Below are 26,307 nucleotides of genomic sequence, written 5' to 3'. Positions count from 1 at the left end.
GGCGTGGTGCGATACTGTTTGCGTCTACAATGTTGGCCGGAAATGTTGAAAATGTAGTGGGGCGTAATTAGCAGGCGACGAGGTCGGCCGAAATGACGTGAATGACTCTTCGACGAGCGCTGCTGGCACAACCACAGCCAATTGCACTCTTTACAAAGCGGATTGAGATCTGTAGAGGAGGGAGAAGGGAGAGAAAGAGAGAGAGAGTAAGTGAGTGAGTGAGAGTGAAGGACATGTATGTGGAGTAGAAGAGCCGGCGTTTTGGGAGAGTCAAAAAGGCGTTATCTACCGTTTTTCCCCGATAGCAAGCTTAAGCTCCAGGATCCACGCCCCAGACTTCTCCGACACCGCTACATTAACGCCCGTGCACGCCGCATCTCAGGGTTTTCCTGGAGTCCTCTTGTTGAGCCGCCGATAACCAGGAATACTGTTTACACAACGCCAACTCACTTTACGTAAAGTTGAAGGACCATCGTTTGATCTACACATACATCACGATTCTCATGAACAGGCTCAAAGATTTCCGTGTCCAATCGAAAGTGTGCGGAAGTGGATCGATGCTCTCACGCCGGCAAATCAGCATTCAAAACACTTAATTGTGCTACTATATGTACTTCCCAACGTTATACAGAAAATCGACCCGTGCGTATACTTCATCTCGCTCATTTCTACTGTTGTAGCCCTTTGTATCATCATAGTCTTGCCTCACATGTAATGCGCGAACCCCTTCTTCTCCCTCTCAACAGCTTCTTCGAAATCATCAACACGCAACCCTTCTCTCGCCGCCCGCTTCGTTTCGTCTCCTTGATGCAGCGTGTTCAGATACGTTTTGAAATTAGCCGACATCTTAACAATGGACTCGATGTGGCTCATCTTGAGCACCACCCGGTCGTCGTCGGCTGAAACCTTCTCGTCTTCCACTTCAGCGAGTGCAACTGCGGTTTGGAATGCTGTGGAGTGTTAATATCAATATGTCAACTCATAAGTTGTGCTCACCGTTCCGAATTTCTCGCCCATTCCACTTCACAACTCGCATGTCCTTGTCGTCGGTGACATATGTCTTTACGTCGTCGCATACAACCATCTTATCCCCTTTCTCGGCTTCCAGCTTGCGGAAAAAGCTAATCCACACCTCCTTGCGGTCTGCTTCGCTAAACTCTGGATAATGGATGCTCACATGAATGCGGCTGATGAATGCATCGTCGAAAGTACCCTAAGCAGAACATCAGCCACTCGCCCAGAGCCACCATTGTCTGCTTCAAATAACTCACCACTCGATTTGTAGTCAGGAAAAGGATTCCTTGATAGTACTCCATCGCTCTCAAGAAACCCGCGACAAGATTGTTCCTCTCCAAATCCCGCGTCTTTCTATGCTCCATGTAAATGTCTGCCTCGTCAATCAACAAAATCGTGCCCCAGTGCTTAGCCAGCTTGAACCAGTACGCCAGCTTACTCTCAATGACAAGAGGATTCGTCCCAATGTCGGTGCAAGTCAGGCTCAGCAGCGGGCGGCGTGTGTACTCAGCCACGCATTCAGCTGTGTACGTCTTTCCTACACCAGGCTTGCCGTGGAGCAAGAAAATCATCCCTTCTCCTTTGCCCTGCACAAAATCTGCGGCCCAGTGGTCCGCTTCAGGAGCGTCGGCAGCTGGAGCGGGTGTTTCACGAGCGTACTTTTTCGAGAGTAGTTTGATCAGATTCTTGGTGTCAGATGCGAGAACGAGGTCGTTCATGAGTGTGGTATCGAACTTTGCGGCAGAGAAGTTGGCAGCATCGAGACGGTCTGATTAAATGTCAGCAGATAGAGGTGAGAAGGTGTGTGCTACTTACGCCATGCGCGGACTTTCATGATAAAGCCCCAGACAGATCGATCGCAGAGCCAATACTGGTGTGGTGTGAGTTCCTTCTGTGTCATGGGATTGATGCGTGCATAATCTGCGAATTTGGACTTCTTTTTCGAGCTATTGAGCTTGACGCATCTTTTGCAGAAGCACGTCGGAATGCCTCCTATTGTTCGCTCTCCCACATCATCACTTATAAGTGGTGGGGGAGACGGAGAGCCAGATTTGCTACCGGACTTCTCTTGTAGGGATGCCCAAAACGATTCGGCATCAACCATGACAGTACCGGTGAACTGTGTATACGTCAGTCCGCGTTTGTGCTCAAGAGATATGGCTTGTGTACCTTCTGGCGGGGAAATGTTGTGGTCAAGCCATCGTACCACATACATTGCTTCGAAGTCAACTTGAAGAATACTTTACCTCTCTCTTCTAATCGCTTTTGCATTGCCTCGGCTGTCTCCTTATGTAGATCTTCTCTGAGATACTCACACGGGAATATGTCCAGTGAGCCAATCTCCTTTTCGCCATCAAATGGCAACACAACTGCATGATGATTTCTTGGCCCTATATGAATGGAGTCATAGTACAGGTTCCAAAGGCCGATGTTGTATCGAACGGGGGCTCCATTGTTAATCTCCCAACTGACATTCTTTACAACGAAACTGTCGAAGATACCGGCGCTTTGTGAATCAAAGTAGACATTTGTTCCGGGTTTGTAAAGAGTCCACAGCATCTCATATGTGGCCAGGGGCTTGTCCCGAGCGTGACGAGCCCTCTCCTTTTCCATGCTGTCTTTCATAGTCTTTGACAAGAAGTCCAGCACGATGCCGAGGTGTTCGTAGGTATCTTCCTCCACTTCACATGGCTCATCATCAACACCTCGTGAGCCAGGAGCGAACATCTCTCGATACTGAGCAAGCTCTTGTTCGTGATGGACTAGAATAGTGTACGGCTCGGAGATTGTGATAGAGTCTCCTATTAGATTCTGTCCTGGATAGTACTCCACTACGTTACGCAACGCATTGATAACAGCAGCGGAGTTCACCTGGACGTATGTATGGCCCATCGAATGAATCGGTGGTGGTTTGATGACATCGTGCCTGTATGAATACGGAGACCTGTCCTGAGCCGTAAAGGCTATCGTGATGACCTCGAGCACTGGCTCCTCCGGTGGCGGCTTTGACGGAGCAAAGCGATCAGATTCTTCTTCGAAAACAACGGCGTTGGAAGAGACATGACGATACTCGATCTTGTGAACCACCTTCGGAACAGGTCGCTCTTCATTTGAATTCCTGTCCCTACCGCGAGAGTCGGCGCTTCTTCCTCGGTTCCGATTGCGGCTTCTGTTTGGACTCTGCGTACGACTTGGGTGTCCGTTCTTGTATTTCGCTTCACTTGTCTGATCTACATCATTCGGGAAGGCCAATAGTGGAACTTCTGGAGCCTCTAGAATCGGGCCACTAACAACCTTCTCGGGTTCTGCGACGACTACTTCTTCTTTCACATCTGGGGGCTTACCAGAGCCATTAACTTCCTTCATATCCACTGTATTTAACTCTCCATTGGTTTTGGGATCCTCCTTGACTTCCTCTGCCATTCCTGGGTTAGACTCAACCATCTGTCAATTCCAACAGTTGTTCTATCGATATGCCCACAATATGACCTTTATAGCAAATATTTAAGCCAACCCAAGAATTTTCTGGAGATGCCCACGATAAGCTGAAGAAGCGCTAACGACTTTCAGCGGCGGTCTAGGCTGCAATGGACGTGCGGGCATCTGACACCTGCAGCTGTGAGGCTGTGCGGCCTGAGAGTAAGCTGTCCAATAGCATGAGTTGTATGGGTCGGTTCGGTTGTGGCCTCACATATAGGAACACGTAGTAGCATTACTAGAGGTAGGACTTTCGGGAAGTCGTACATCAGTCTTCCATCGTGTTCGTTAATATTGTGTTCCGGGTCCAAAGGCCGACAACTCCCGTCTCGTGTGGTGCGGTGTGTTTCGAGGTACACGGTGTGGCTCCCATCAACCACGCGTTTGTTATCATGTACATCGCGATGTATTTGTGACTGAAGCATCATTTGCAGCATACGGCTCTCTTGTCGATATCCGTTGCAATGGATTTGTCACAACACATGTAGATTTTGAGGTCCAGTAAGATGATCCGATTCTTATGGCGCCACCCAGCCTCATTATCTGGGCAGCAAGGCTGGCAACTTATAACTGCACTGAGATCACAACCGTGGAACAATAACAGACAAGGCTAACTGTAGGCATCAATCCTGGGCATCAATAATCATGATGCCCAAGTAGCATTATATGTTGCAGATGTTTCGGCACCATCAACATGCATCACTTGATAAGTATCTCATCCTATACATATTATACGAGCCCTCAGAATTCACTATTCAATTACGTCCATGAGACCAGAAAAGGTCACTGATTGGAGGGCGGAGCTCCCTCCACCATTCGATAAGTCAGGTCCTCTCCTAAAACGCCGTGGTTCTGCGGAACATCTTGGGAACGGCGTCGGTAATATATACAACGGTGTTGCCCCTAGATTAACATGCAAGCGAAGGCGAGACTCTGCGCCAGGCGCAGTGGACCAAGTCGATAGAGCTGTTGGTTGGTTGAGGTTTATTCATGATCAACATATGCAGGCCCGGAGGGAGAAAAGCGAAGTGGCTATCTCAAAATTAAAAAGGTAAGGATGTCCACGCAAAGTAGATACTGTAGCTAATGCTTGCACCATGTAGATTCAGGCGGGCGAAGTTACGAAACATCTCTAATATGTCTCTTGCTGGCTCGAGAGTCAGCTTTGGCACAATCCCAAGCCTTGATACAGTCGTGCGCCAAAGGTCAACAGTCACTGCTCCTGGTCTCGAGGAACCAACGCGTCAAGAACTGTTTGCTCTGGTAAATGAATGCTTTCCACCTATCGAGGAGGCCAAAGTGATCATCACAGAGTACTCAAGGGATGTTGTGCGAAGAATGGAGTATACGTTGGAGGAAGTCTTAGCCTCGAAGTGTATATTACAGCCCGGAGATGCAATACCACGTATCAGATGGATTTATGTGGAGTACTACAAAACAGGCACTTTCTGGGGCTCAGATTATAGATTTGCTCAGTGGGGAACGGATCCTGCTTTGTTTGAAAAATCACCAATCGTTCTTCTTCAAGACCGACTCGCAGAGTTAGACCACAAGGCGGGCCGTCCGCCGTTGCACACAGAAGACATACATGGTTAGTGATAGAGGCTAGAGCACAGCTCCGTCTCGTCAGATATTGGCTTATACTTCTCTAAACAGATCACAAACATATTGGACGGTACTATCGCCAGACCCCAGGCTCTCCAGAATATCTAGGCCTTCGCGTCAATTCATCGGCCTGGTTCGCTACGGAGCCTTACTCTCTACTTCTTGACTTTCTGAATCGCCGTCTCGCTCTACGTAAGAGTCTACAAAAGAGCCAAGACAACGACCTCGAGTATGTTCTCGCGTATCTCAACGCAGTCGATGCGATTAGGGATCGGATGTATGATGCGAAACCAGGTCTTCAAGAATTGCATAAGATCGCGAAGTTGGAGAATGTGTATCTCTATGGCAGCTGGGACGATACTGTCGAGAGACTCGAGTTCTATAGGGATCACACATTGCTGAGCTGCGGTACCCCTAATCTCTACAAAGTAATTGCTAATCGACTGCTTCGAAAACAGGATCTACTTCGAAAGAATCCTGACTCCGCTCTCTTGTATTACACTTTGTGTCGCGTTTCGATAGAGAATGATGAGATGATGCAAGACACGCCGGAGAGGGCTCTGAACAAGGTCTTTACAAGGCTTAAAAGTAGGCGAGGCGCTAGTCGCAAACATGTGGAACTCGTGTTCAGCCTACAACAGACTGTACTTGAAGGGTTGGAGTATCTCGAGGAGAATAGACGCGAACTTCCAATCTGGGGAATACCTCCGTTTGAGAATCACAAGGTCTCTTTTCATCAGGACTATGCTCCACCTCCTTTAATTCAAAAACTGATACAGGATGAGATGGATCTGATCGATAAGAGCTTCGACACTATTATTGGGCATTGGACATCGTTGAAAGGCAAGGTAGATCGATATCTCGACGTGCTTCTTCAATTCCGTGTTCTCGAACAGCAAGAATTGACCGTGACCCAAAGTCATTTGGCAACGCAACAACGCACCCTAGCCATAGACGAGGCTAGAAGCTCAAGGATGCAATCTAGATCTGTCTTTTTCTTTACGGCTGTTACTATTATCTTCCTTCCCCTGTCCTTCTTCACGTCATATTTTGGGATGAACCTCACGGACATCGCCCACACTGTTCATACGTCGTCATATTTCTGGAAGACAGCTGGGCCAGTATCGGCGTTTACAGTTATCTTAATCTTTGTTCTGATGAAATTTTTAAACGCCGTAAAAGATCCAGTCATCGATGAAGAGCAGGCTGCCTTCATGGATGACACACCTAGAAGACGGATGACGTGGCGTACTCGATGGAAGTTGACGAAACAGAAGTTCAAAATTAGTTGATGCCAATAATCAGCGTCATTTGGCTACTATATATGACCTTGTGGTGGACTCCCAATGTACATATAATTGTTCGCGTTCAAGTTCTTGAAGGGAGGGGGTAATCGACCTCGAATCAGGTCCTCAATCGCCGATCCATATTTTACCAGTGCAGTGTCATTCCATGCTGTTTGCATGAGTCCTAATCCAAAAGGAACACCAAAGTTGTTGATGCCGACTGGAATCGTAATCATTGGGTAGCCTGCCTTTGCAGCGACCGAACACGCTCCACCTCCTTCTGCTTGCAGAGGCACGAGCAGCGCATCTAACCTACCTTTCTGACCTGTCAAGGCTGCGTCAATACCTTCTTCCCGAGACTTCTGTTGAATATAAGCTAGCGCCTTGGTGTAGACATCTTCGTCCTGGCTCTTGGTCTCGATGCATCTGTCGAAATTGTCCTGCCCAGTCGGCCATGCTGGGTGTGTGCCTGGTAACCCTCCTTCTTCGTTCGTATACTTGATATTATATGCGACCACATCTTCCAGCGAAAGAATCTGGCCTTTGTTTCCTTCGAGTGTAGCAAGATACTTTCGTAACCCTTGGTAGAATTCAACTTTGACCACTGAAAATTCAGACAGGGCAGCGCCACTGACTCCTGTTCCAAATTCCCAATCCCAGCCGTCAGGTGATATTATTTCTTCAGCACTCGGAAAATCCACATCCACAATCTGCGCACCTGCTTTTTCCAATCGAGCTGTGACTTCTCTGAGGGTAGTATATTCAAATACAGAATTTTTGTTTTTGCTCGCTGCGTCCCAAACCCGTTTCGACGGTAGACCGAATCTTGCACCTCGTAGGGCATCTTTCTTGGCAAGTTGCGATGTATATGAGCCTCTGGTACACTGAGGGTTGGATGACGAGCCAGTGTTCGCCTGTAGAGACTCGGGGAGAGAGCTCGTGTCAGCGATGACATCCAGGACTGCAGCCACATCTGGAACAGAACGTCCAAAAACACCGACCGTGTCTAGACTTGGAGCCTCGGGGATGACACCGACCGTGGATGTGAGGCCTACAGTTGGTTTGATGCCTACTACTGCGTTACGATCTGCAGGGAACATGACGCTACCGTCAGTCTCAGTACCGATGCTGAAAGCACACATATTGGCAGCTACTGCACTTGCACTTCCAGAACTAGAACCACCAGGGTGTTCCTCAAGATTGTAGGGATTCCGGTTCTGCCCTCCTCGGGAAGAGTACGCTTCCGAATAGTAGCTTGCTCGCATGGACGCCCACTCGGATAAGTTCGCTTTCCCAAGGAGTACACCACCAGCAGCCCGCAGAAGTGCAACGACCTGAGCATCATCTGGGACATATGTATCGATAAGCGCCGCACAACCTGCCGTAGTCTGCATTGAGTCTTTTGTAGCAATGTTGTCTTTGACGAGGAAAGGGATTCCATGTAACGCGCTACGTACGTGGCCGTTCCTGCGCTCGACATCTAATTCGTTGGCAATCTTGAGAGCGTCGGGGTTCGTCTCGATCACAGCTTTGACAAGTGGATTGACTTTTGCAATTCTCTTCAGATAGCACTCTGTCAATTCTCTGGAAGTGAATGACCCTTTGTCGAGATGGTTTTGCAGTTGCAGGATCGTCATTTCCTCGATATCTATTCCACGACATCTTGGCATGCGGAGCAGAGAATGCGCGGAACCCATGAGTGAAGATGAGAGACGGGAACCGAATCTGATGTTTCTGGAACGGGTGTGCTAAGTGTTGCTTTTACTGTCTGGGAGACTTGTGGGCTGAGATATACGGACTCGATCATGTGCCCAGAAGGTTGCTGACAGGTATTGTCCGTTGTTGGTACAGCACGTGTAATCACTACGCGTTAATATGAGTAGACCTGTGGCGGCAAAGGCACGATCTATTCTTATACGAGCTTTATAATGATTGGAAACAAAGACATTGTGCTCGACTCTGCCTGTCTTGCTGGTGGCTTGGCAGACCACAGAACGTTTATGGGAGACATTTCTCGAGACAGTAACAGCTTTCTACGTAAGCTGTCGAGATCCACAACTGCATGCAGGTGAGGCCGCTTTAAATAGCAACCAAGAGCAGACAATCGCGTTACAACGCACACTTTAAGCAGATCCCTCATACATTATACATAGCATCAAGCGTACAAAGGCATAACAAGTGCTATCAAAGCCTTGATCAAGGTATAATTCGTTCACCTGGCCCAGGCTACCCCTCGATCGAAGAGGTACCTACTGCGGCCAGTTGCCAAGACTTTCGACCCTACAAGAACTCGGACGTGGGTGAAGTAATCCAGTTTCCGCAACACTTGTAAGCAGGATCATTTACATTGAACAATCACGTTGCCTATAGCCCGAGACTGCCCTGTCCCAGTATCGATGACTCGCAAACGGATTATAGCAGTCTTAGGCGCCACACGTGGCCAAGGCGGCTCTGTCGTAGACGCTTTGCTTAAAACTGGACGATATAACATACGCGGCGTCACAACAGAAGACACAGAGACGCCGGCCGCACATCGTCTGAAGGAACGGGGTGTGAATGTCGTACATGTCAATCTCGATGACCCAGATTCTATAGCCGTGGCCTTTACTTCAGCTCACGTCATTTTCGCAGTCACCACGATGTACGATGGAGCAATGGAGCGCGAGGTGACACAAGGAAAGAATATAGCTGATGTCGCTGCAGCCTTGGAGTCTCTCGAGCATTTCGTCTGGTCTACCCTTCCCTCTGCTACAACAGTCTCTCGTGGGACGATGGCTGTACCGCACATGGACGGCAAGGCTCAAGTGGACGAATACATCATCGATTCCCATCCTGAGCTAGCTAGAAAGACAACGTTCTATTGGGGAGGGATGTATGCGGAAAACGTGACATATGCACCTTTCATGCCAGCCCCTCTACCAAGTGCAGGAAGATATGTCTGGGTCCAACCAGTCGCTCGAGACACGCTCGTACCAATGGTCGGTGACCACACCGTGAATACAGGATTGTTCGTCCAGAAAATATTAGAAAAACCAAGTATCTGCTTGCCTGTGGGCTATGTTCTTGGCGTAGTGGAGTGGATGCCTCATGGAGAGATGTTGAGCGCATGGGCAGCAGTCCTCGGCGATAAGAAGGGGCATGAAATAGATGCTGTCTACGTCAAGAGTGACGTTGAAACTGTAGGACAACTCTGGCCTAGCACAGGAAAAGAGCTGGGTCAATTACTGAAGTTTGCGGAGGAGTTTGGGAGGAAATCATGGACTAAAAAAGGAGTCAATGCCTTAGAAATGCAAGACCTGGACCTAGAAATCGGTGAAGAAGAGGGAAAATTAGTTAGTACAAAGGAAGCCATCAGAAAACTGGGCTCGAAGTTTTGAATTAGGCCCGGTATGTACCGGTATTGCCTGGGAACTAACCATATACTCCAATATGGGCATACATGCTCGTCATATTTGAACGACCCTTTGACCAGTGTGAAACGTGTTGTTCTCTGTTCATCATATTTTATACTCACCTTTGCTATAAGATCACATTGAAGAGAGAAAAATGCAGTTGGCATTGAGCTGTTGCTGCACACTTGCCTGCACAGCTGCAGGGCCGACAGTCAGGGTTGATCTAAACGTATATGGTCTCTCCAATTCGCTATACTTCTATGTATTCTCTAGTGTATGCGTATGCACTTGACTCCTGTTTCATGCATTGGTCTCTGCAGCAGACAAGCGGTCATGCTCATCAATATCCCTAAAGCTGTTAGCGCGGAGTATGCCGGGTGATGCAACGTAGCTTGACTTACGTTGCCTCCCATGGGTAGCATATCCAAACGTCACCGGTAGTCTTCGCAGCATAATACTTCCCTCCGTCGAGCAGCTCGCTCGGTAGCTTGCCCTTTTTGGGTTTGTCCTTGTTGTGAAGCACAAAGACGCTGAAAGTAGTCTTCTTTACGTCTTCGCCGCGCTTTGCAGCCTCTTCCGACTCTTTCTCTACATCCTTCTGCAGTTCTTTGACTGCATATTCTAGTGTAGTACGGGTATCGTCAACCTCGTCGACGATCAGAACATTTTTGCCAATGAGAGTTGTCACTCCAGCGGTCTCCAGGCTTTTGTCCAGCCATTGTGTGCGGGTCACCTTTGTGCCAGGAGTCTCGACTGGGCCCGAGTTGTCGAATTGTTCGTACAGGGAGAGACCGATAGCTTGGATAGGGATGTTTGGGCTGCCAGGCTTCTTCAAGAAAGATCTGAGAAAGTGTCAGGATACGCATCGAGGATGGGAACGGCGCATAAATTTACCGAAGGATACGAGCGGGAACAAAGCCTCCGCCGCCAATAGCGACCATGAGATTGGGTTTGAAGTCATCGAGAATTCTGTCTGCAGACTCCTGGCAGAGCTTGTGAACCTGTGGCAGCAAAATAAATTTCTGTCTTCACCAGAGGGGGCCTAGCCCGAAGCTCTTGCTCGTGTGCTTGCGGGGCGAACAAGGTGAGAGAGAGCATACCTGATTATAGGTAACGTAAGTCTTCTCAACCATCTTGATTAACCGTAGTCCAGTTTCCTGTGAAGGAGTGCAATAGGCAAATAACGCGACCTATTTGCGCGACAAATCATCGTCCCAAAGTGCGAATTGCGGGCAGCGCCGAGAAGGTTTTGTCAAAGGCACCGTATTTTTTGACTAGATGTATTGGGCTAGCGCAGGGAAGTCTTTCCTGATGCCTTATTCGCCAGAGCACGCTTGTGTCTGCTGACCATATAGGTATGCCCATCAAAAGCTGAAATATGCATCATCATCATTATTGTTATTATATATACCTGACGCCATGTAGGTAGCAGTATGTGACCGTTTTCACTCCTGAAATGCAGACAGGGGGCATCTTTAGCATGTTGGCAGTTTTTGCTGCTATTATTCAATCAACGAGCATTCTAAGAGCATGTAGGATCCATATTACCGACCTTTATTACTTACGTAGCCGCTGTAGATTGATGTTGCTTCAAAGCTGCAAAGGCTTGTCAATCCATCTTCCAATGACAGAACCTGATTCCCATGACATTGTTGTTGCATGACCCTGTGCATGTGGCCCGCAACATCTAGTGGAACCACGCCGCGGGAGCAGCCGTTGGAACTAGTGATCTGCCCAGGTGTGTCCCGCTCCGCCCTCCGTGAACTCACTTAATCAGCAAAACTTGTACCATCATGCTATGCTATTTCGACCTCCTTGACACCGGCCCGGACTCTCTGCGGAAGACTTAGCGAACCCGATTTCCTGAACCCCCCTGATGTCCGCGTCGTCTTCACACGCGGCTGATGCAGATGCCTTATCGCTACCCGGACCACCTCGCGTACGTTGGGAGCAGCGAGGTTGATCGCCAACAGCTAAGGATGGCCGGATGAGAAAAGTCTCGTCACGAACTATACAAGATGTCTGGTGCTTCTCAATCAGTCATATTACGTATAGGAGGACACATAACTCAGTTCTGTAGCCTTTGTCCTGGTCTTCTTGATGACTCTCAGTAAAGAACTTGGTCAATTGACCCTCTCATGGTGGATAGCATCGCATTGATCCTAAAACTTCATGTGAGTTACGCTTCGAATGCCTGATATCCATAGTAGCTTGTTTCAAGATCATTCATGCGCTGACATCCGGGCTGGCTGCGTTGCAGGGTTTGTTGATATCCATATCGAAGGTTGCAATTGGTCCATCGAATCATGGGCTAGACAGCGGAAGAATAAGATTCCTGGTAGACGGTGTCAAGCCGAGACGGAAAACGCCGTAAGAGCCTCAGTGGGCTTGGTAACGGAAGCACTAGGCTGAAAATTGGAGGAGGTACAAGTCTTCCAGGCTCAAATACAAAACAAGATGCGAGAACAGAAAGTTCACTCGTCATGAGCTTCTCCGAGTAGGACTATGGGTCCTTGAAACTGGACCATGGTGACTTTTGAGGATATTCTGATGGGTTAGACGGCCAGCGTTGCAAAAGTCGAGCATCGACACGAGGGATGTTGAGTATGTTCCAATCACGAAAGTTCCAAGCCCCAGGTCATACTTGATGGAGGATGGCAAGGAAAAGAAGGAGTTCGCTGCTCTAGGTATAGAAGAACTGGGCCTACAAGGACCCCAAAGAAGTTGTCTACGCGAGCGTCAACCCATGATAGGATAACACTAAACCTCCGAACACCGAGGAGCACGCGCCGTATACACGAAGTGATGAGATAAATAAACACTGAGTGTATCCGGAAACGAATCTTTCGATGTATCAGAATGTTTGAGCATATACTTTCTGGTTTGGATATAAATCCGCCCGATCATTCAGCAATTCAGACATAGGAAGAAAGTGGGTACAACTACTAGGAAGGGAAAGAAAGCCGGTCTTATTTCAACATCCACGACCTCACCTGCATGAAGCGAGAAAGTCTACAGCAATTGCGACACCGATGTATTTCCGTCAAGAAGCAGGTCTATGTGCTGAATTGATTGCATCAGGAATTGAATACATATTACATATACATACCACATACATTACGAAAATGAGGCTATAGACCAGGTACTTGAACGGATTGCTGATTAAGCTTTTTAAGTGCGAGAATCGTTCTTCATATGTCAGAAGTTTTTGAGTCACGTCATGATAATCAGATCCATTCGCTACCATTCGGTACAAGCCGGGTTTAAATACATCCAAACTTTGGCCAAGCTTCTGTGGCGCGATGGATCGGCTGTTGTGCTATCAGAGTCCAACTTTACGGAGAAAGCAAAACGGCAATGTACTAAATCTGTAGGTTTACCGGGATCCAAAGCAGCAAGCAGCATCTTCCGCAACCAGGTCGAGTCGAGTCTTGGTGCAGGCTGTGAGAGCAAAGTATTCAGGTAGGGCCAATGGAATTATGTCCTGCTGCAAAAAGCCGGGATTGTCTGCGTCGTATCGTCGCGGGATAGCTACACCTGCAGCTCAAACACAGTTACAGTCTTCTCATCCTAGACGATGGCGTTCTAGTGTATCAATGATCGTCCGGGGCCACAGGTTGGGACTGGGGCCACCGGGCACCCATACCTCGGGATGGGCGTTGGGCGTAGAGAAGCCTGAGCACGCCAAAGATGAGATCCATGGCTTTTGTGCTGGGGGCTTGGACGAACGCCCGGACCAGCTGCTTGAGCTTCTTGGACCCTCTCCGGCCCTACTCCTCCCTTTTTGTCGTTCGAGCTGCAACAGCGTCGACGACGCGCAGACCTTCTTGAATCATTCGTTGTCGAAAACGGCAATCTAGCTTCGGTTTGGATATCCTCTTGCAATCCATATAATCCATGCATATCTTATTCCTCATCCAGCTCTCCAGTATCGCTATCTGCCGGTCGAGCTAGTCTATACCCCAGTTTCCCAAGCTACCTCTCCTTTCCCCTCCTCCCATTACCATCCGCGCATCCTACCGGCCTCGACGGAGCTCTTAAGGTAAGCTTCATGTTTGGAGGGAGAAGCCCGATACTCATCATCAATACAGAGTCCGCATGTACATGTTCTTACCTCATCGCTCGGTTTCCGTGGTCCACAACGCGCAACCACTACCTTCCTCTCCTCCAGAATAGTGCCAGCTATATACCAAGCTTTTCAGAGTCTGCGAAGCGATCGCATCACGATTCTGGAAATAGTCCAAAAAGCGCTTGTATACCTCAATCGTCTTGATAGATACTCGTCATCCAAGTACGATGCAATAAGCTCGACGCCCCACGAATACCTCTAATAGCCTTCAACACCATCTGAGCTGCCTGGTCACTGGCCTACACATCTTGACTTCGTACATTGTGGCGTCCATCTCATAGGCATCGTCTGAATTTGGACTGCGCGCTTTGGGCGGTGTAGATCGATAATCAAAAGAGTTGCTGGCGGCGATGGCATCCACAACAGAGTCTCTTTCCAGAAGCCCATTTCAAGCCGATCAACACACAAGTGGATCTCACAAGTCCATTCCAATCCTTCCGTCCACTTCAGCATCCTCGAATTTATCGGTCCCGGGCGATCCGATGGATGTTTCACCTTCCCACGACCAAACTATGGGACCACCGGCTATGAGTAGCCCCTCCGCTGAGCGCACTGGACCTAGCAATAGCCAACTGCATGTCTCCAACCAAGATACGGAGGGTACGAATGGTAATACCGGCTCGGCAGTCGGAGCTGCTGCCGCTGCACAGCAGCCAAAAGTAGTGCAGACCGCTTTTATTCATAAACTATATAAGTAAGTAGGCAGTCGACGGTCGTCGATCTTTACGTTACAAATACTGACCAATATCAGCATGCTAGAAGATCAAACTATACAACATTTGATCTCGTGGTCCAGTACCAACGAAAGTTTCGTCATGTCTCCCTCGAGCGAGTTCTCAAAAGTTCTGTCGTAAGTGAATACTGTAGATACGATATAAAGAATGCTAAGGTCTCGTGGATCATATTTCAAGCACACAAATATATCGTCATTTGTTCGACAATTGAACATGTACGGCTTTCACAAAGGTAAGCTCCGGTATACCTCTTACAGTCGCAGCAAGTTCTGATCAAGCCATAGTCAGCGACGTCTTCCACACGGGCTCACCAGACACCCCTTTGTGGGAATTTAAACACGGGAATGGCAACTTCAAGAGAGGCGATCTTATTGGCCTGAGAGAAATCAAGCGCCGTGCTTCGCGTCATGCGTTGATTCATCGAGACTCTTTCTCTACAGGCCCAAAACCCCCCACAGGACCACCAACAGGAGCTCCTGTGGACGCCATGCCAGATCCTATTGAAGCCCGGTTGGTAATTTTGGAACAGTATGCACAGGACGCATGGCAACGACTGGCACGCAGTGAAGATGGCGCCGCTTATTTGAACAAAAAATGTGATATACTCACGGAGAATCTCATGCGGAGCTACCAGGTTAGATGGAGACGATGGCAGTGACTTCTATGCGTGCTTTCGCTGACGAATATTGCTAGTGCAACATCGATCTAGCCAATATGATCGCAGGAATAGTCCAGAATCCCGAAGATCAAATACATAAAGATGGTATGTTCGAAAGCTATACGGCGGGAGCTTGGCTAAACCAATATCAGCCATGACCATGCGACATGAAGTTCAGCGACAACTGGAATACTTACACGACCCTACGGAATCGCTCCCTTCGGCAAGACAAGCTATATTTTCGAACTTCGGTCACGAAGGTGGGATGCCATTATCTCCTCGACAGGTGCCGCAATCTGAATCTCGGCGAGGCTCGCTCGCGAATATAAACCAGCCAGGGCAGTTTAGAACTCCAGCTGCGCCCCACCTGGCCATATCACCAAGGCGGTACGGCTCTATCGGCGCCGGTGCCTACTCCCCATCGCAACGCACACCAATTCATGCACAAGCTCCTCCGCCACCGCCTCCCCCAACGATTCAGCACCCTCTCGCGAACTCTTCAACAAATGACTCGCCGCCAATGAATCTTTCGAGAAGACACACGTCCGCAGATATTCGATTACACGGCTGGCAAGGACCTCCTCCAGTGCCGTCACCTTATGCCTCAGGCAATAATAGCTCCCAATGGCCCTCGTCTCCACATCGAGGTCCCTTAGTTACTGGAGATCAACAAATTCGAGATCAGCTTGCACAGTATGAGTTCAGCCGCCCACGCCCACAAGGATCACGCCAAGCGACGCCTCCAATGACTGGGGAACAAGGCTCATCACTTAATCCAGATGCTGGCTGGACACTGCCGGGCGCCAAGTTCCCTTTCAGAGGTATTGACACCTCTGCACCTCCTACGCGTCGCTCGAGTATGGCATCGAATGTCCATTCTTTGTTGAATCCTGCAGAAACTGCAGAACGAGCCGACGAGGACGAGCCAATGGACGATCGTAAAAGGAAGCGCCTGGGATGATATCTTTCCCTTGCGATACAGCTCAATATTATACGTTTTCGATCTGTAATTCTATGTCCCCAGTGTCGCTCTCTGCAATATAATGTGGACCATTGGAGCGGTCTTCTTTGTCGTATGTCATTGACAACGTCTTGGGCGAGTTGCTTGCAACGAGGCTTATATATATACATAATATTTACAACTTACGTAGGATATGACGGAGACCCGTCGTAAGGTTGCACCAAAAGATCGGGCTGGTAAAGTTATTTACCTTGCATATTTGGGTGGACATATTCCATGAGGTGTACTGGATACCGAGTCTACGCCACAGTTGGGTTCAACTGGCTAGTCTGCACGAAGAAGTTTTGGCGTTCACGGGCTAAAGTCTCAGTCTAAGGTGCTGGAGAATCTGGTGTTCGATATATAAACGCTGCAAGTGAGCCACATATCATGGCGGACGAAATCTTTTGCAGATATTGCATCTGTGTGCCTCAAGATCCTATGTGTTGTCAGCGTCCCGATCACTAAGGATAATGGCCCAACTGACGTCTCCAATGCAATTCTACGGGTCAGTCATGTCTCAGCCTCGTTGAGTGTAATAGTGTGAGCCTCCAACAGCGTGTCCAGACTCCAGAACAGGTCACCCCACCTTCCTGTTTTCAGCCGCTACTCAACGCCAATAATTAAGTATATTATAACATTACTCTCTTCCACAGGTGTATTACCTCTCGTTCTGTCCCTATCACTCGTAAATAATTCTGGTCGTATCGCTTTCATGGGAGATTCCGCATTAGCACGTCTTTGTTCTACATGTCGAGCCCTCGATATTAGCCCGGCTAAATTCTATTCGCACAGCTCGATTCCTTCCAATAACACAGAAGGACACGCAGTCAGAATTGGCTATCTAGACGACTTGTTCAAGAGAAGACATGACTGTACCTTTTGTGACCTGCTCTGCGATGCGATCTACACCCCTCAAAACGAGGAAATCGTGTTTGATGGGTTCGATGTACAAGGCGATCGAGTGAATTGCTTTATGGACTGGCCACAGAAATCTCAACTTGATCGGAACCGAAGGCTTCGAATTTTCAGCGATGAGTCTATCTTCACACCAGCTTACATAGCATTGCTTAATGATCATAACCCAAGCCGTACTCAAGCTTCTGCCTCAGTCGATCTCGATGAGGTTCGCTCATGGATACGAGAATGTGAGCATAGCCACGATAAAAGCTGCCAGATGTACTGTACGCGGGATCGATCCTTGCCTAAACTTCGTGTGATCGACACGGAGTTACGTTGCCTTGTAGAAAAGCAGACTCCATTGAAGTATTGCGCCTTGAGTTACGTATGGGGTAGCAACGGTTCGCAGCCAGCACCGTTGGTGTTGACGAAACAGAATTTGGCTGCTCTAGAACAACCGGGAGCATTCCTGGATGATCACCAAACCTTACCCAAAACGGTCCGAGACGCAGTTGATATAGCCTTTCGACTGGGAGTGCAGTATCTATGGGTAGATTCTCTGTGCATCCTTCAGGATAGTCTAGAGGATTTCCACAAGACTGCTCCATTCATGGACACCGTCTACGGACAAGCTGTTTTGACTATTTGCGCGGCGAGTAGCGACTATGCGAATGCCGGTATCTTCGGACCCGATTCTATGTCACGAGCATTCATTCGAACCTCTGGTTCGTATGGCCCATTAAGACTGGGTGTCATGAAGACACTAAGAGACCAGATAATCTCCTCTCGCTGGAATCACCGCGGATGGACATTCCAAGAGAAGGTCTTGTCTACCAGAGCCTTAGTCTTTGTAGACGAAGACGTGTTCTACGAATGCGGACGTAGCAGAAAGAAGGTTGGATCACGGCTCTCTGCAGATGAAATCCAGGCTTTGTCTACAATGGGCTCACCGTCCTCGCTCTGTACTCCGCAACAGAATCCAATAGACCGACTGTCAAAACACGTGGAGATTTATAGTCATAGAGAGTTGGCATTCTCCCGGGACAGACTTTTAGCTTTTGAAGGAGTTCTCGGTGCACTATCAAATGCCGCGGATTCTAGAAAGAGCGGATTGATCTTTTGCTATGGACTGCCCAAGTCTCATTTCGACTGGTCTCTACTTTGGGAACCGAAGGGGCTCTCACGGCGGCTCCCGTTGGAAGAGCGCGCAGGTAGCATACTCCCAAGCTGGTCTTGGTGTGGGTGGAGTGGCGCCTCGTGGTGGAATCCTGGGACGACCTTCCAGCCTCGCAGTGATTTACACCAATGGCTGGCACAAAACACATGGGTTATCTGGTGGATTGGAGCAGACTCATCACATGATCTTGTGTTGTCAACCGGTGAGGGATCAAGTGAGGGTGGTGTTAGTCAAGACGAGGTTGACGGTACGATCAAGTGGTATGGATATCGACAAACGAACGTCGACAATGTCGACTTCTTTGGCCGGACCTTGCGACGAGAATGGCAATTGAATAACGAAGACTTTCCCAACTATCCAACACACGATCCAATAGAGGGCTGTCTAAACTTTTGCACCTGGAGTGCTCATTTCAGTCTTTCGCCGGGGTTGGGCTCGCGGGAGTCTGGTCCTTATTGGAATAGCCTAGCGCAGGTTGCGTTCAACGTAGCCCCAGGGGTATACAAGCGTAGTCTGCTGGATCGCTCGGGTCAATGGTGTGGAGAAGTCATCTTGAACGACAGTAATTCGAACTACGATTGCGAAGTCTTTGAGTTCTTGGCCATATCGGATGCTCAAGCCGGGATTCTCGGTATCGCATACTACGCGCTGATGATCTGTTGGATCCAGCCAGAGACCTTGGCCGAGAGAGTGGGATTGGCAAGAATACATACCGATGCATTCCATAAAGGATCGTTGGAGCCAGGGTTGCAATGGAAAGAGATCACGCTAGGATAGCAATATCATGCAGCTTGGGCTTGATGCCTATGTACTTTTTGGTTGAAGGTGCAGGCTGAGCCCTGGGCACCTTGTCATGATTCACTTCCAGTGGATAGTCCAATACACGGAGGACTTATGCCTGCGATAGTTCCAGATCACTTTTGTTGTTGTGGTAATCATGTTCAACTTTGTTGTTGACATAATATTGCAATGGCCGGGGCAAGGGGCAAGGGACGCCCCAGCCGACGGACGTACGTAACAACGCTAGCGTCAACGCCTCTTCTGCCCTACGACCAGTGCACCAACCCAACGCCAGGACGATGCCTGCGAATGGGCATCAATCAAGTCTCGTGCCCACGCTCTCCAGCCTTTCTTTTCTTTCTTCGCACACCGGCCGCGCCCAATTCCCTCTCTCTGCCGTATGCGAACAAGGACATGGACTCCGCTGTCGACCGCGTTGCTGCCGAACCTTTACATTCCGCTGGATCCTCTGGTCTTCCTGTCAGCTCAGCTAGAGCTTCACGGCGCGCGCCGAGCCGATTTCCCGGACTAACGTAACGCGCAAATCGGGTGTGCATTACGCGCACGAACGACTTCGGAAACTGAAAGACGGTTGAGGGATTTGAGGGTTGCAGTAGCCGCTGGGAGAGAGCAGAAAATGGCTGCGGAGATCAGGGCTAACGGCAAGGTTTATGATGTTTATAGGGATGGCGTACCGGTTACGGATCCGGAGGAGCTGGCGAGGGCAACGTCGGTTGTGCGCGCGCGTTCGGTGTCGAGGCCACGAACTGCAATACCACCACCGCCAATAGCTGGGCCGCCGTTCAAGAGATTAATTGTTTGTGCTGACGGTGAGTTGTATTGGGTACAAATGGTCACGTGAGCCAGAGTGAATGCTTATACTGAGCAGGGACGTGGCTCAACGCGGACAATGGCCTCATCAACGGTCAACTTGCGATTCCGAGTAATGTCACGAGGATATCGAGAGCAATCAAAGATGTGTCCGCGGACGGGATACCGCAGATTGTGTACTATCATTTTGGGGTCGGATCAAGAGGGGGGGTGGTAGAGCGACTTCTACAAGGTTCGTAGAACACCATTGTCAATGCTGCTTCTTGTCAGGGACTAGTCACTGATCTAATCTAGGTACTACTGGAGAAGGCCTTGATGAAAATGTTCGTGAGGCATACTCTTTCATCGCCAACAACTACACAACTGGCGACGAGATCTTCCTGATAGGCTTCTCTCGGGGTGCCTTTACTGTCCGCTCGATAGCAGGCTTCATGGATGTGATAGGCATTTTGACCAAGAAGGGTCTATCAGGCCTAGCTGAGATCCACCAAGACGTCAAAAATAGGCGAGACCCCGACTATCGCCCAAAATATCCAGATGTCCCCTTTCCTAAGAAACCAAGTGCCGCCGATCCAACGTATGCGCGAGAGCTCGAGCGGCGAGGGCTGACAACCTTAGGGGTCCGCATCAAAGCAATTGCGGTATGGGACACAGTAGGCAGTCTCGGGCTCCCCCGTGTCGGCTGGCTCACAAAAGTCGGACTCCAAAGCCAGCAATCCAAGGAAACATCCTTCCACGACACCAAGCTCGGGAACAACGTCGACAACGCCTTCCAGGCACTCGCCCTCGACGAACGCCGCAGTGCATTCGCCCCGGCCATCTGGGAAAAACCGGCTGGCAACAAGACCAAGCTGCGCCAAGTCTGGTTTCCTGGCGTCCACTCCAACATTGGCGGCGGCGAAGACGACCAGCAACTCGCCAACATCACGCTGGCGTGGATGATGTCGCAACTCGAGCCCTTCCTCGACATGCGCAGCGCCTACGTCCTCGAGCAAGACGACGCAAACGACCGCTACTATGCCTCCCGCGACGAAGACGTCCGCCCCTGGTCCTTTGGCAAGATCCCAAACTCCATGGCCGGCCTCTACGCCCTCGGCGGCGGCAAAACACGCACCCCAGGCTCCTACCACGCCGCCGACCCAACCACCAACCGGCCCACCGACCGCCTCCTCACCGACACATGCGAATACATCCACCCGAGCGTGCGCGCCCGCCTCCACTTCCGCGGCCCCGGCGTCGCCGACAAAAGCACCTACACCTGCCCCGCCCTCGCAGACTGGTCCCTCCACATCAACTACGACGACGCCGCCGGCCCAGACCCAGACATCTTCTACCGCCTCCCGCGCCCGCTCGCCGAAAAGGGCCAGAACAGAGACTTGCCCGAGAGCCCGCTCTTCCGCCTCGAGCGCGACCTCGCCAGACGCGACCCCGAGTCCTTTGGCTACGTGCTCAAGCCTGCGCCCACGGGCGCCGCGAAGCCGAAGCGCAGCAGACGAGGCGGCGAGGGCCGCGCGTCCTCGAGACGGACGAGCGTCGGCCCGTCTGCGGCTGGTGCCGGCTCGAGGAGGGCTCGCAGTGTGGATGGCGGGAGGCCTGAGGGGCGGCACCATCCTCCTCCTCCTCCGAGAGCGGTCAGTCGGAGACGCGGCAGCATGGACACGTGGGAGATTGACGACGAGGATATTGTGTTTTCGGACCGTGAGAGGGATCGTGAGAGGGAAAGGGAGCGGGAGCGGTTCAGGGAGCGAGATCATCGGGATAGTAGGGGGGGCTTTCCGAGGCCGCCGCCTGAGTTTCGGAGGAGTGTGCCTGCTGTTTCGCCGCCGACTGCGCCTGTGCCGCCGCCGCCGCCGTCGGTGGGTGGGAGGAGTAGTAGGCGTAGGTTCAGCCAGGTGTGAGCGAGGACGGATGGCTCAAGAGAGTGTTTTTGATTTGTGGTGATGTGATTGATGGTCGGGATAACATGGCATTTGCATCTGTGTCGCTTCGCACCACCACCAGCAGCGGCACCGCGGTTTTCTCGTTGGATACCCATTTACAAAGCCTTTTTATATTCTTTGTCCTTTCTCAATACTTATATTTATTTTCCCTGCAAACAACAACAATGCAGGCTTATAGATTATCACATAGATTGCCCTACTACTACTACTCCTACGCATACTCCCACCATCTCTCCATATCCTCAATCTCCAGACCTACGCCACCACACCAACAAACCTACGCACCACCTCGGCAATATCCACCACCACCTCATTCCCACTGCTACCGCCCTCCGCAGTCCAAACATGATAAAGCACATCCTCCCGCCCCTGCTTCGCCTTGACCATCTTCCGCCTGACCACCAGACGATCGCTGCGCAGCGCCACGCTGACCATGCACGCCTTGTCCGGATGGGCGTTTGTGTCTGCGGCGCCGCCGAGCACGCCGTAGAGCATTGCCTGGCGCTCGTCGGGCCTGAAGCGGGGGAGGACGCGGGGGCCGAGGATGTTGTGTGCTATGTCGAGGGCGAGGAGGGTGTGGATGTGGGTGCAGAGGGCGGGGACGGTGGGGATGGAGAGGGCGGGGGGGTGCAGGGTGAAGAGGGTGCCGAAGGTTGGGGGGGAGAGCTTTGTGCTTATTGTTAGGGTTATGTGGAGGGGGGTTGATGATGATGGTGATTGGGAAGAAGAGGAGGGGAGGGTAAGGAGGGCGGTTGAGTGGAGGGTTTGGACGAACGGGGCGAGGAGGGTGGAGATGGGGGAGGGAGAAGGAGACGTGGACGAGGCGAGGTTCTTGGTGATGGAGGATGTGATGCTTTCGCAGGTGTGGAATTCGAGGGGCATGGCCAGGCCGGCGGAGCGGAGGATCTTGCGCGTCTGTTCGAGACAGTGCCGTACGGCGGCTGCGTCGCGGCGATGGAGGAAGAAGGCCATTAGCGGTCTGAGGATGGCCTCTGGCGGTTTCTGCTCCTTGCGACTGGAGAGGGGGGCGGGCAGCTCGGAGCGGCGCTGGAGTCGCTGTCGATGGACGCGTGAGAGGAGCAGGCGGAGTGCGATGGCGATGTTTTGTGCTAGGTCGTCGAGGCTTGGATCGTGGGATGGCACGGTGGACTCGCTGAGCTGCATGAGGTCGATTTGGATCTCGCGCTTGTTGTCTGCTTCTTGGGTGGGGGACATTAGGGGGATGCGTATGGTGGAGTCCTTCATCTTGACGTCGTAGGACAAGAGTTCCCGTGTTTCTAGAGATATTTCATGGAAGAGCTCCTCGTCGAAGAGGGAATCTCTGGCCCGTCCAATCAGTTGTTCGAGTTCGGCATGATCTGTCTTGACGTGTTGCCGAAGCTGTGATGTGCCCAGAATGACCCCATCCTGTACGATGCGCACTCTCAGGGTATGCGGTGTCTTTGTCAGCTCCTGGTCCAGAATCACACTGCCGTCTTCGTCGGTCCGTAGTGGAGTGAATCCCCTCCTCTTGAACTGATCACTTGCTTCCGCGAACCCTAACTGAACACCCATATTGAACCTGTCATTCTGAATCTTTCGTACCGACCATCCCTTCTCGGTGATGGACAGCACCTGCTCCCAGTACTTTGTCTCTCGCCGCACGTCCGTCTCCAGGCGCGTGGCGGCATTTAATAGGATATCAGCTGCGTTGTTCAGCGCCTGTACTCGCGCGCCTTGCGCCAACAGCGCATCACGCTCCTCCTGCTCCTTCTCTTCACTCGTCGGCTCTAGCGCTGATTGACGATGCCACCTAGTCCAGCCCAGGGACCCCATCGGCACCGCTTCCCTCGCCGCCGGTGAAAGGGAGATCTGCGCGGTCTTGGGCGAGTCTTTCGAGATGAGGAGCGATATAAAGTCGCGCGCAATCATGGCTTCGTTGTTAGCCTGTCTGTCTTTCACGTTAGTACGCGAACTCACAACGTCGAAGACTCCACCCCGGCCAGACTTACTGGAGATAATTTAACATCAGTATCTTCTGCGCCACCAGCTTCTCCCGCCACTCTTTCTCCGTAAGCTCATGCTCGCCCTCGTGCGAGTCGGCATCCTCGCCGTCTTTTGTCTCGCCAGCCGCCGCCGCGCGGATCTCCTCCTCGAGCCCGGCCTCTGTGATGTGACGAAAGTGGCCCCGCTGCTGGAACAGTCGGGCCTGGAGCTCTGCGCTGGACTCTGCTTGCTTGCTCTGACCCGGCCAGGGCCGCAGGGAGAGCGAGAAGGCGGACTTGGAGGTGTCGGTCATGATTCTATAGTGCGTGTGCGTGCTCAATGGTATGCAGATCGACCGCGTTGGTGGAGAGCTGAGCTTGGTGAAGCTTCAACGCGTTCCGCCGACCGCGGCTGCAAGCGGCTTAGGTAATTTCGGGTGGCTTGGAGCGAGGGAGGTTGGTTGACCGAGTAGGACGATATATGCGAGTCGCGAAAGTAGCCACGAGGCCGCTGCAGCTAGCTGCTAGTGAATAGATCTGTCGGCCACTCACTTCCTCCGCTGTACGGTACGACAAGTCAGTTTCCCGGTGCTGCTGCTCCACCTTGGACATTGGAGAGGGAGGGCGGAGGCGTATATATGAACGTTTGACCCGGTCCGTGCAAAGCTCCGGCTTCCCGTCTAATCCATCCACTTAAAGCTCGCGGGGTCCCCAAGAACGATATAATAATAGCTACTGCTACTACTATTACTCTCAAACTCCAACAACAAAACAATGACTACACGATATCGAGTCGAATGTACGTTGCAAAACATGTGCCTCTGGTCTGACAGACAGACTACAGCTTTCACTTATGCTAATCCATCTGACAGATGCTCTCAAGGTGCGTCCACTCCACCAGTACTCCTCGACGGGGGTATATATAAATCTAGCTTGCTCGCTCTCGCTAACCAATGCTGGGAATGGGACTGTAGTCGCATCGAAGGGACCAATTGGTGAGCCTGCTGTCCGGAGCATCAATACTCCGTGATATACACACACTCGACTCAAAGAGACACCTGCTAAACCGTCTGTCATAGATTGAATGGATCAAAGTACGACCTTGACCTTGGTCCTGATAGCAGCCACGATGTGCTAGGAGCTGACATGAAGGGCTCCAGGGACTCCTTGCCGTGCCTTTTGTCCTGCACTCTCAGCCTACGGCCATCTTCGAGCCCGGCCATGAGTCGATCCGGGTGTCCGCCGAGGGAGCACACAAGAGATACGCAGAGATCATGCGCGACGTAGAGGGCATCATAAACGACCACAGTACGCCCCGTTCTTCTCATATGAACTCCACAGCATCAAAACACCACTAACCATCCACCCACCCACCCAGTCATCCACCAACTCGAAGGCACAGAAGACCGCTCCAAACTCCGCCTCCTCGTCCCCACCGTCTCAACCTTCTTCACGCCCCTCCAGCTCCACGACGCCTTCATCTACCAAGACACCCGCCGCCTCATCTCCCGCCGCCGCCACGTCCCGCCCTCCTTCAACGACATCCGCCTCATCCTCAACACCGCCCAGGTAATGTCACTCGTCCGCACCGGCCCCCTCGACCTCGTCACCTTCGACGGCGACGTCACCCTCTACGACGACGGCATGGAGCTCACCCCCGACAACCCCGTCATCCCGCGCATCCTCCAGCTCATGCGCGCAGGCACCCGCATCGGCATCGTCACCGCCGCCGGCTACCCGACCGCAACCCCTTACTACCACCGCCTCCACGGCCTCCTCGACGCCATCCAGACAACCGCCTCCCCCCACAACCAGAACCTCGTCATCCTCGGCGGCGAAAGCAACTACTGCTTCGCCTTCGACCCCTCCCAGCCCAGCCTGCTCCGCCCCGTCCCGCGCGCAGACTGGCAGCTCCCCGAAATGCACCTCTGGACCGACGCCGACATCACCGCCCTCCTCGACCTCGCCGAGTCCGCCCTCCGCAGCACAATCTCCACCCTCTCCCTCCCCGCAACCCTCATCCGCAAGCCCCGCGCCGTCGGCATCATCCCTAACCCCCCAACCACAGACACCCCCCCCGCAAAGCTCTCCCGCGAAAACCTCGAAGAAACCGTGCTGGCCGTGCAAAAAGCCCTCGACCACTCCCCCGTCGGCCGCCGCCTGCCCTTCTGCGCCTTCAACGGCGGAACCGACGTCTTCGTCGACATTGGCGATAAATCCTGGGGCGTGCGGGCGTGTCAGAAGTTTTTCGGTGGGGTCGAGGGCGCGAAGACGCTGCATGTGGGCGATCAGTTCTTGAGTGCCGGCGGCGCGAATGATTTTAGGGCAAGGATGGCGTGTACGACTGCTTGGATTGCGGGGCCGGGGGAGACGTGTGCGCTGCTGGATGAGGTTGGGGAGTTGGATCGGTTGCAGGAGC

The 26,307-nt window shown here is 51.5% G+C and overlaps 9 protein-coding genes across 9 annotated transcripts; 5 read left to right on the top strand and 4 right to left on the bottom strand.

Annotated features, from left to right (window-relative positions):
- Positions 1–568: 568 nt before the first annotated feature.
- EJ05DRAFT_473541 (P-loop containing nucleoside triphosphate hydrolase protein) lies at positions 569–3,571 on the bottom strand. The gene is made up of 5 exons (XM_033743423.1): positions 2,185–3,571; positions 1,831–2,134; positions 1,272–1,783; positions 997–1,213; positions 569–950 (listed from the first exon to the last, which is right to left on the bottom strand). Exons 1-5 carry the CDS (start codon positions 3,436–3,438, stop codon positions 706–708), a joined length of 2,532 nt encoding a protein of 843 aa, XP_033603425.1. The 5' UTR covers positions 3,439–3,571; the 3' UTR covers positions 569–705.
- A 1,659-nt stretch (positions 3,572–5,230) lies between these two features.
- On the top strand, positions 5,231–6,574 carry EJ05DRAFT_248240 (uncharacterized protein). Its single transcript, XM_033740137.1, has one exon. It carries the CDS (start codon positions 5,373–5,375, stop codon positions 6,387–6,389), a length of 1,017 nt encoding a protein of 338 aa, XP_033603424.1. The 5' UTR covers positions 5,231–5,372; the 3' UTR covers positions 6,390–6,574.
- On the bottom strand, positions 6,110–8,386 carry EJ05DRAFT_473540 (amidase family protein). The gene has a single exon (XM_033743422.1). The coding sequence runs from the start codon at positions 8,078–8,080 to the stop codon at positions 6,416–6,418; it is 1,665 nt and encodes a 554-aa protein (XP_033603423.1). The 5' UTR covers positions 8,081–8,386; the 3' UTR covers positions 6,110–6,415.
- A 102-nt stretch (positions 8,387–8,488) lies between these two features.
- EJ05DRAFT_473539 (putative hscarg dehydrogenase) lies at positions 8,489–9,848 on the top strand. Its single transcript, XM_033743421.1, has one exon. The coding sequence runs from the start codon at positions 8,780–8,782 to the stop codon at positions 9,758–9,760; it is 981 nt and encodes a 326-aa protein (XP_033603422.1). The 5' UTR covers positions 8,489–8,779; the 3' UTR covers positions 9,761–9,848.
- Positions 9,849–10,111: 263 nt separating this feature from the next.
- EJ05DRAFT_473538 (putative xanthine-guanine phosphoribosyl transferase Xpt1) lies at positions 10,112–10,965 on the bottom strand. The gene is made up of 2 exons (XM_033743420.1): positions 10,670–10,965; positions 10,112–10,617 (listed from the first exon to the last, which is right to left on the bottom strand). Exons 1-2 carry the CDS (start codon positions 10,714–10,716, stop codon positions 10,173–10,175), a joined length of 492 nt encoding a protein of 163 aa, XP_033603421.1. The 5' UTR covers positions 10,717–10,965; the 3' UTR covers positions 10,112–10,172.
- Positions 10,966–14,254: 3,289 nt separating this feature from the next.
- EJ05DRAFT_491816 (uncharacterized protein) lies at positions 14,255–16,257 on the top strand (the record flags this gene model as incomplete). The annotated part of the gene is made up of 6 exons (XM_033746003.1): positions 14,255–14,598; positions 14,656–14,754; positions 14,794–14,870; positions 14,923–15,272; positions 15,332–15,401; positions 15,449–16,257. The coding sequence occupies 6 exons, from the start codon at positions 14,255–14,257 to the stop codon at positions 16,255–16,257; spliced, it is 1,749 nt and encodes a 582-aa protein (XP_033603420.1).
- A 377-nt stretch (positions 16,258–16,634) lies between these two features.
- EJ05DRAFT_248026 (HET-domain-containing protein) lies at positions 16,635–19,470 on the top strand. The gene has a single exon (XM_033740135.1). The coding sequence runs from the start codon at positions 17,012–17,014 to the stop codon at positions 19,148–19,150; it is 2,139 nt and encodes a 712-aa protein (XP_033603419.1). The 5' UTR covers positions 16,635–17,011; the 3' UTR covers positions 19,151–19,470.
- On the top strand, positions 19,471–22,031 carry EJ05DRAFT_248065 (uncharacterized protein). Its single transcript, XM_033740136.1, has 3 exons — positions 19,471–19,983; positions 20,043–20,216; positions 20,279–22,031. Exons 1-3 carry the CDS (start codon positions 19,791–19,793, stop codon positions 21,880–21,882), a joined length of 1,971 nt encoding a protein of 656 aa, XP_033603418.1. The 5' UTR covers positions 19,471–19,790; the 3' UTR covers positions 21,883–22,031.
- EJ05DRAFT_508194 (uncharacterized protein) lies at positions 21,902–24,478 on the bottom strand. Its single transcript, XM_033747990.1, has 2 exons — positions 23,916–24,478; positions 21,902–23,854 (listed from the first exon to the last, which is right to left on the bottom strand). Exons 1-2 carry the CDS (start codon positions 24,200–24,202, stop codon positions 22,180–22,182), a joined length of 1,962 nt encoding a protein of 653 aa, XP_033603417.1. The 5' UTR covers positions 24,203–24,478; the 3' UTR covers positions 21,902–22,179.
- Positions 24,479–26,307: the final 1,829 nt, after the last annotated feature.

This window comes from Pseudovirgaria hyperparasitica (assembly GCF_010093815.1).
Source record: "Pseudovirgaria hyperparasitica strain CBS 121739 unplaced genomic scaffold EJ05scaffold_3, whole genome shotgun sequence".
In the NCBI taxonomy this organism is placed as follows: Eukaryota; Fungi; Ascomycota; class Dothideomycetes; order Acrospermales; family Acrospermaceae; genus Pseudovirgaria; species Pseudovirgaria hyperparasitica.
This window is presented reverse-complemented; position numbering and strand designations above follow the sequence as displayed.

Bases quoted from the DNA above. Each gene is read 5' to 3' on its own strand.
- EJ05DRAFT_473541 (XM_033743423.1), bottom strand. From the start codon at position 3,438: ATGGCAGAGGAAGTCAAGGAGGATCCCAAAACCAATGGAGAGTTAAAT. The intron at 1,214-1,271 runs GTGAGTTATTTG...TGTTCTGCTTAG, and splicing joins TCCTGACTACAAATCGAGTG to GGTACTTTCGACGATGCATT. The intron at 951-996 runs GTGAGCACAACT...AACACTCCACAG, and splicing joins TGGGCGAGAAATTCGGAACG to CATTCCAAACCGCAGTTGCA.
- EJ05DRAFT_248240 (XM_033740137.1), top strand. From the start codon at position 5,373: ATGTATGATGCGAAACCAGGTCTTCAAGAATTGCATAAGATCGCGAAG.
- EJ05DRAFT_473540 (XM_033743422.1), bottom strand. From the start codon at position 8,080: ATGGGTTCCGCGCATTCTCTGCTCCGCATGCCAAGATGTCGTGGAATA.
- EJ05DRAFT_473539 (XM_033743421.1), top strand. From the start codon at position 8,780: ATGACTCGCAAACGGATTATAGCAGTCTTAGGCGCCACACGTGGCCAA.
- EJ05DRAFT_473538 (XM_033743420.1), bottom strand. From the start codon at position 10,716: ATGGTCGCTATTGGCGGCGGAGGCTTTGTTCCCGCTCGTATCCTTCG. The intron at 10,618-10,669 runs GTAAATTTATGC...ACACTTTCTCAG, and splicing joins GTTCCCGCTCGTATCCTTCG to ATCTTTCTTGAAGAAGCCTG.
- EJ05DRAFT_248026 (XM_033740135.1), top strand. From the start codon at position 17,012: ATGGGAGATTCCGCATTAGCACGTCTTTGTTCTACATGTCGAGCCCTC.
- EJ05DRAFT_248065 (XM_033740136.1), top strand. From the start codon at position 19,791: ATGGCTGCGGAGATCAGGGCTAACGGCAAGGTTTATGATGTTTATAGG. The intron at 19,984-20,042 runs GTGAGTTGTATT...TATACTGAGCAG, and splicing joins ATTAATTGTTTGTGCTGACG to GGACGTGGCTCAACGCGGAC. The intron at 20,217-20,278 runs GTTCGTAGAACA...GATCTAATCTAG, and splicing joins GGTAGAGCGACTTCTACAAG to GTACTACTGGAGAAGGCCTT.
- EJ05DRAFT_508194 (XM_033747990.1), bottom strand. From the start codon at position 24,202: ATGACCGACACCTCCAAGTCCGCCTTCTCGCTCTCCCTGCGGCCCTGG. The intron at 23,855-23,915 runs GTAAGTCTGGCC...CGTGAAAGACAG, and splicing joins CTGATGTTAAATTATCTCCA to ACAGGCTAACAACGAAGCCA.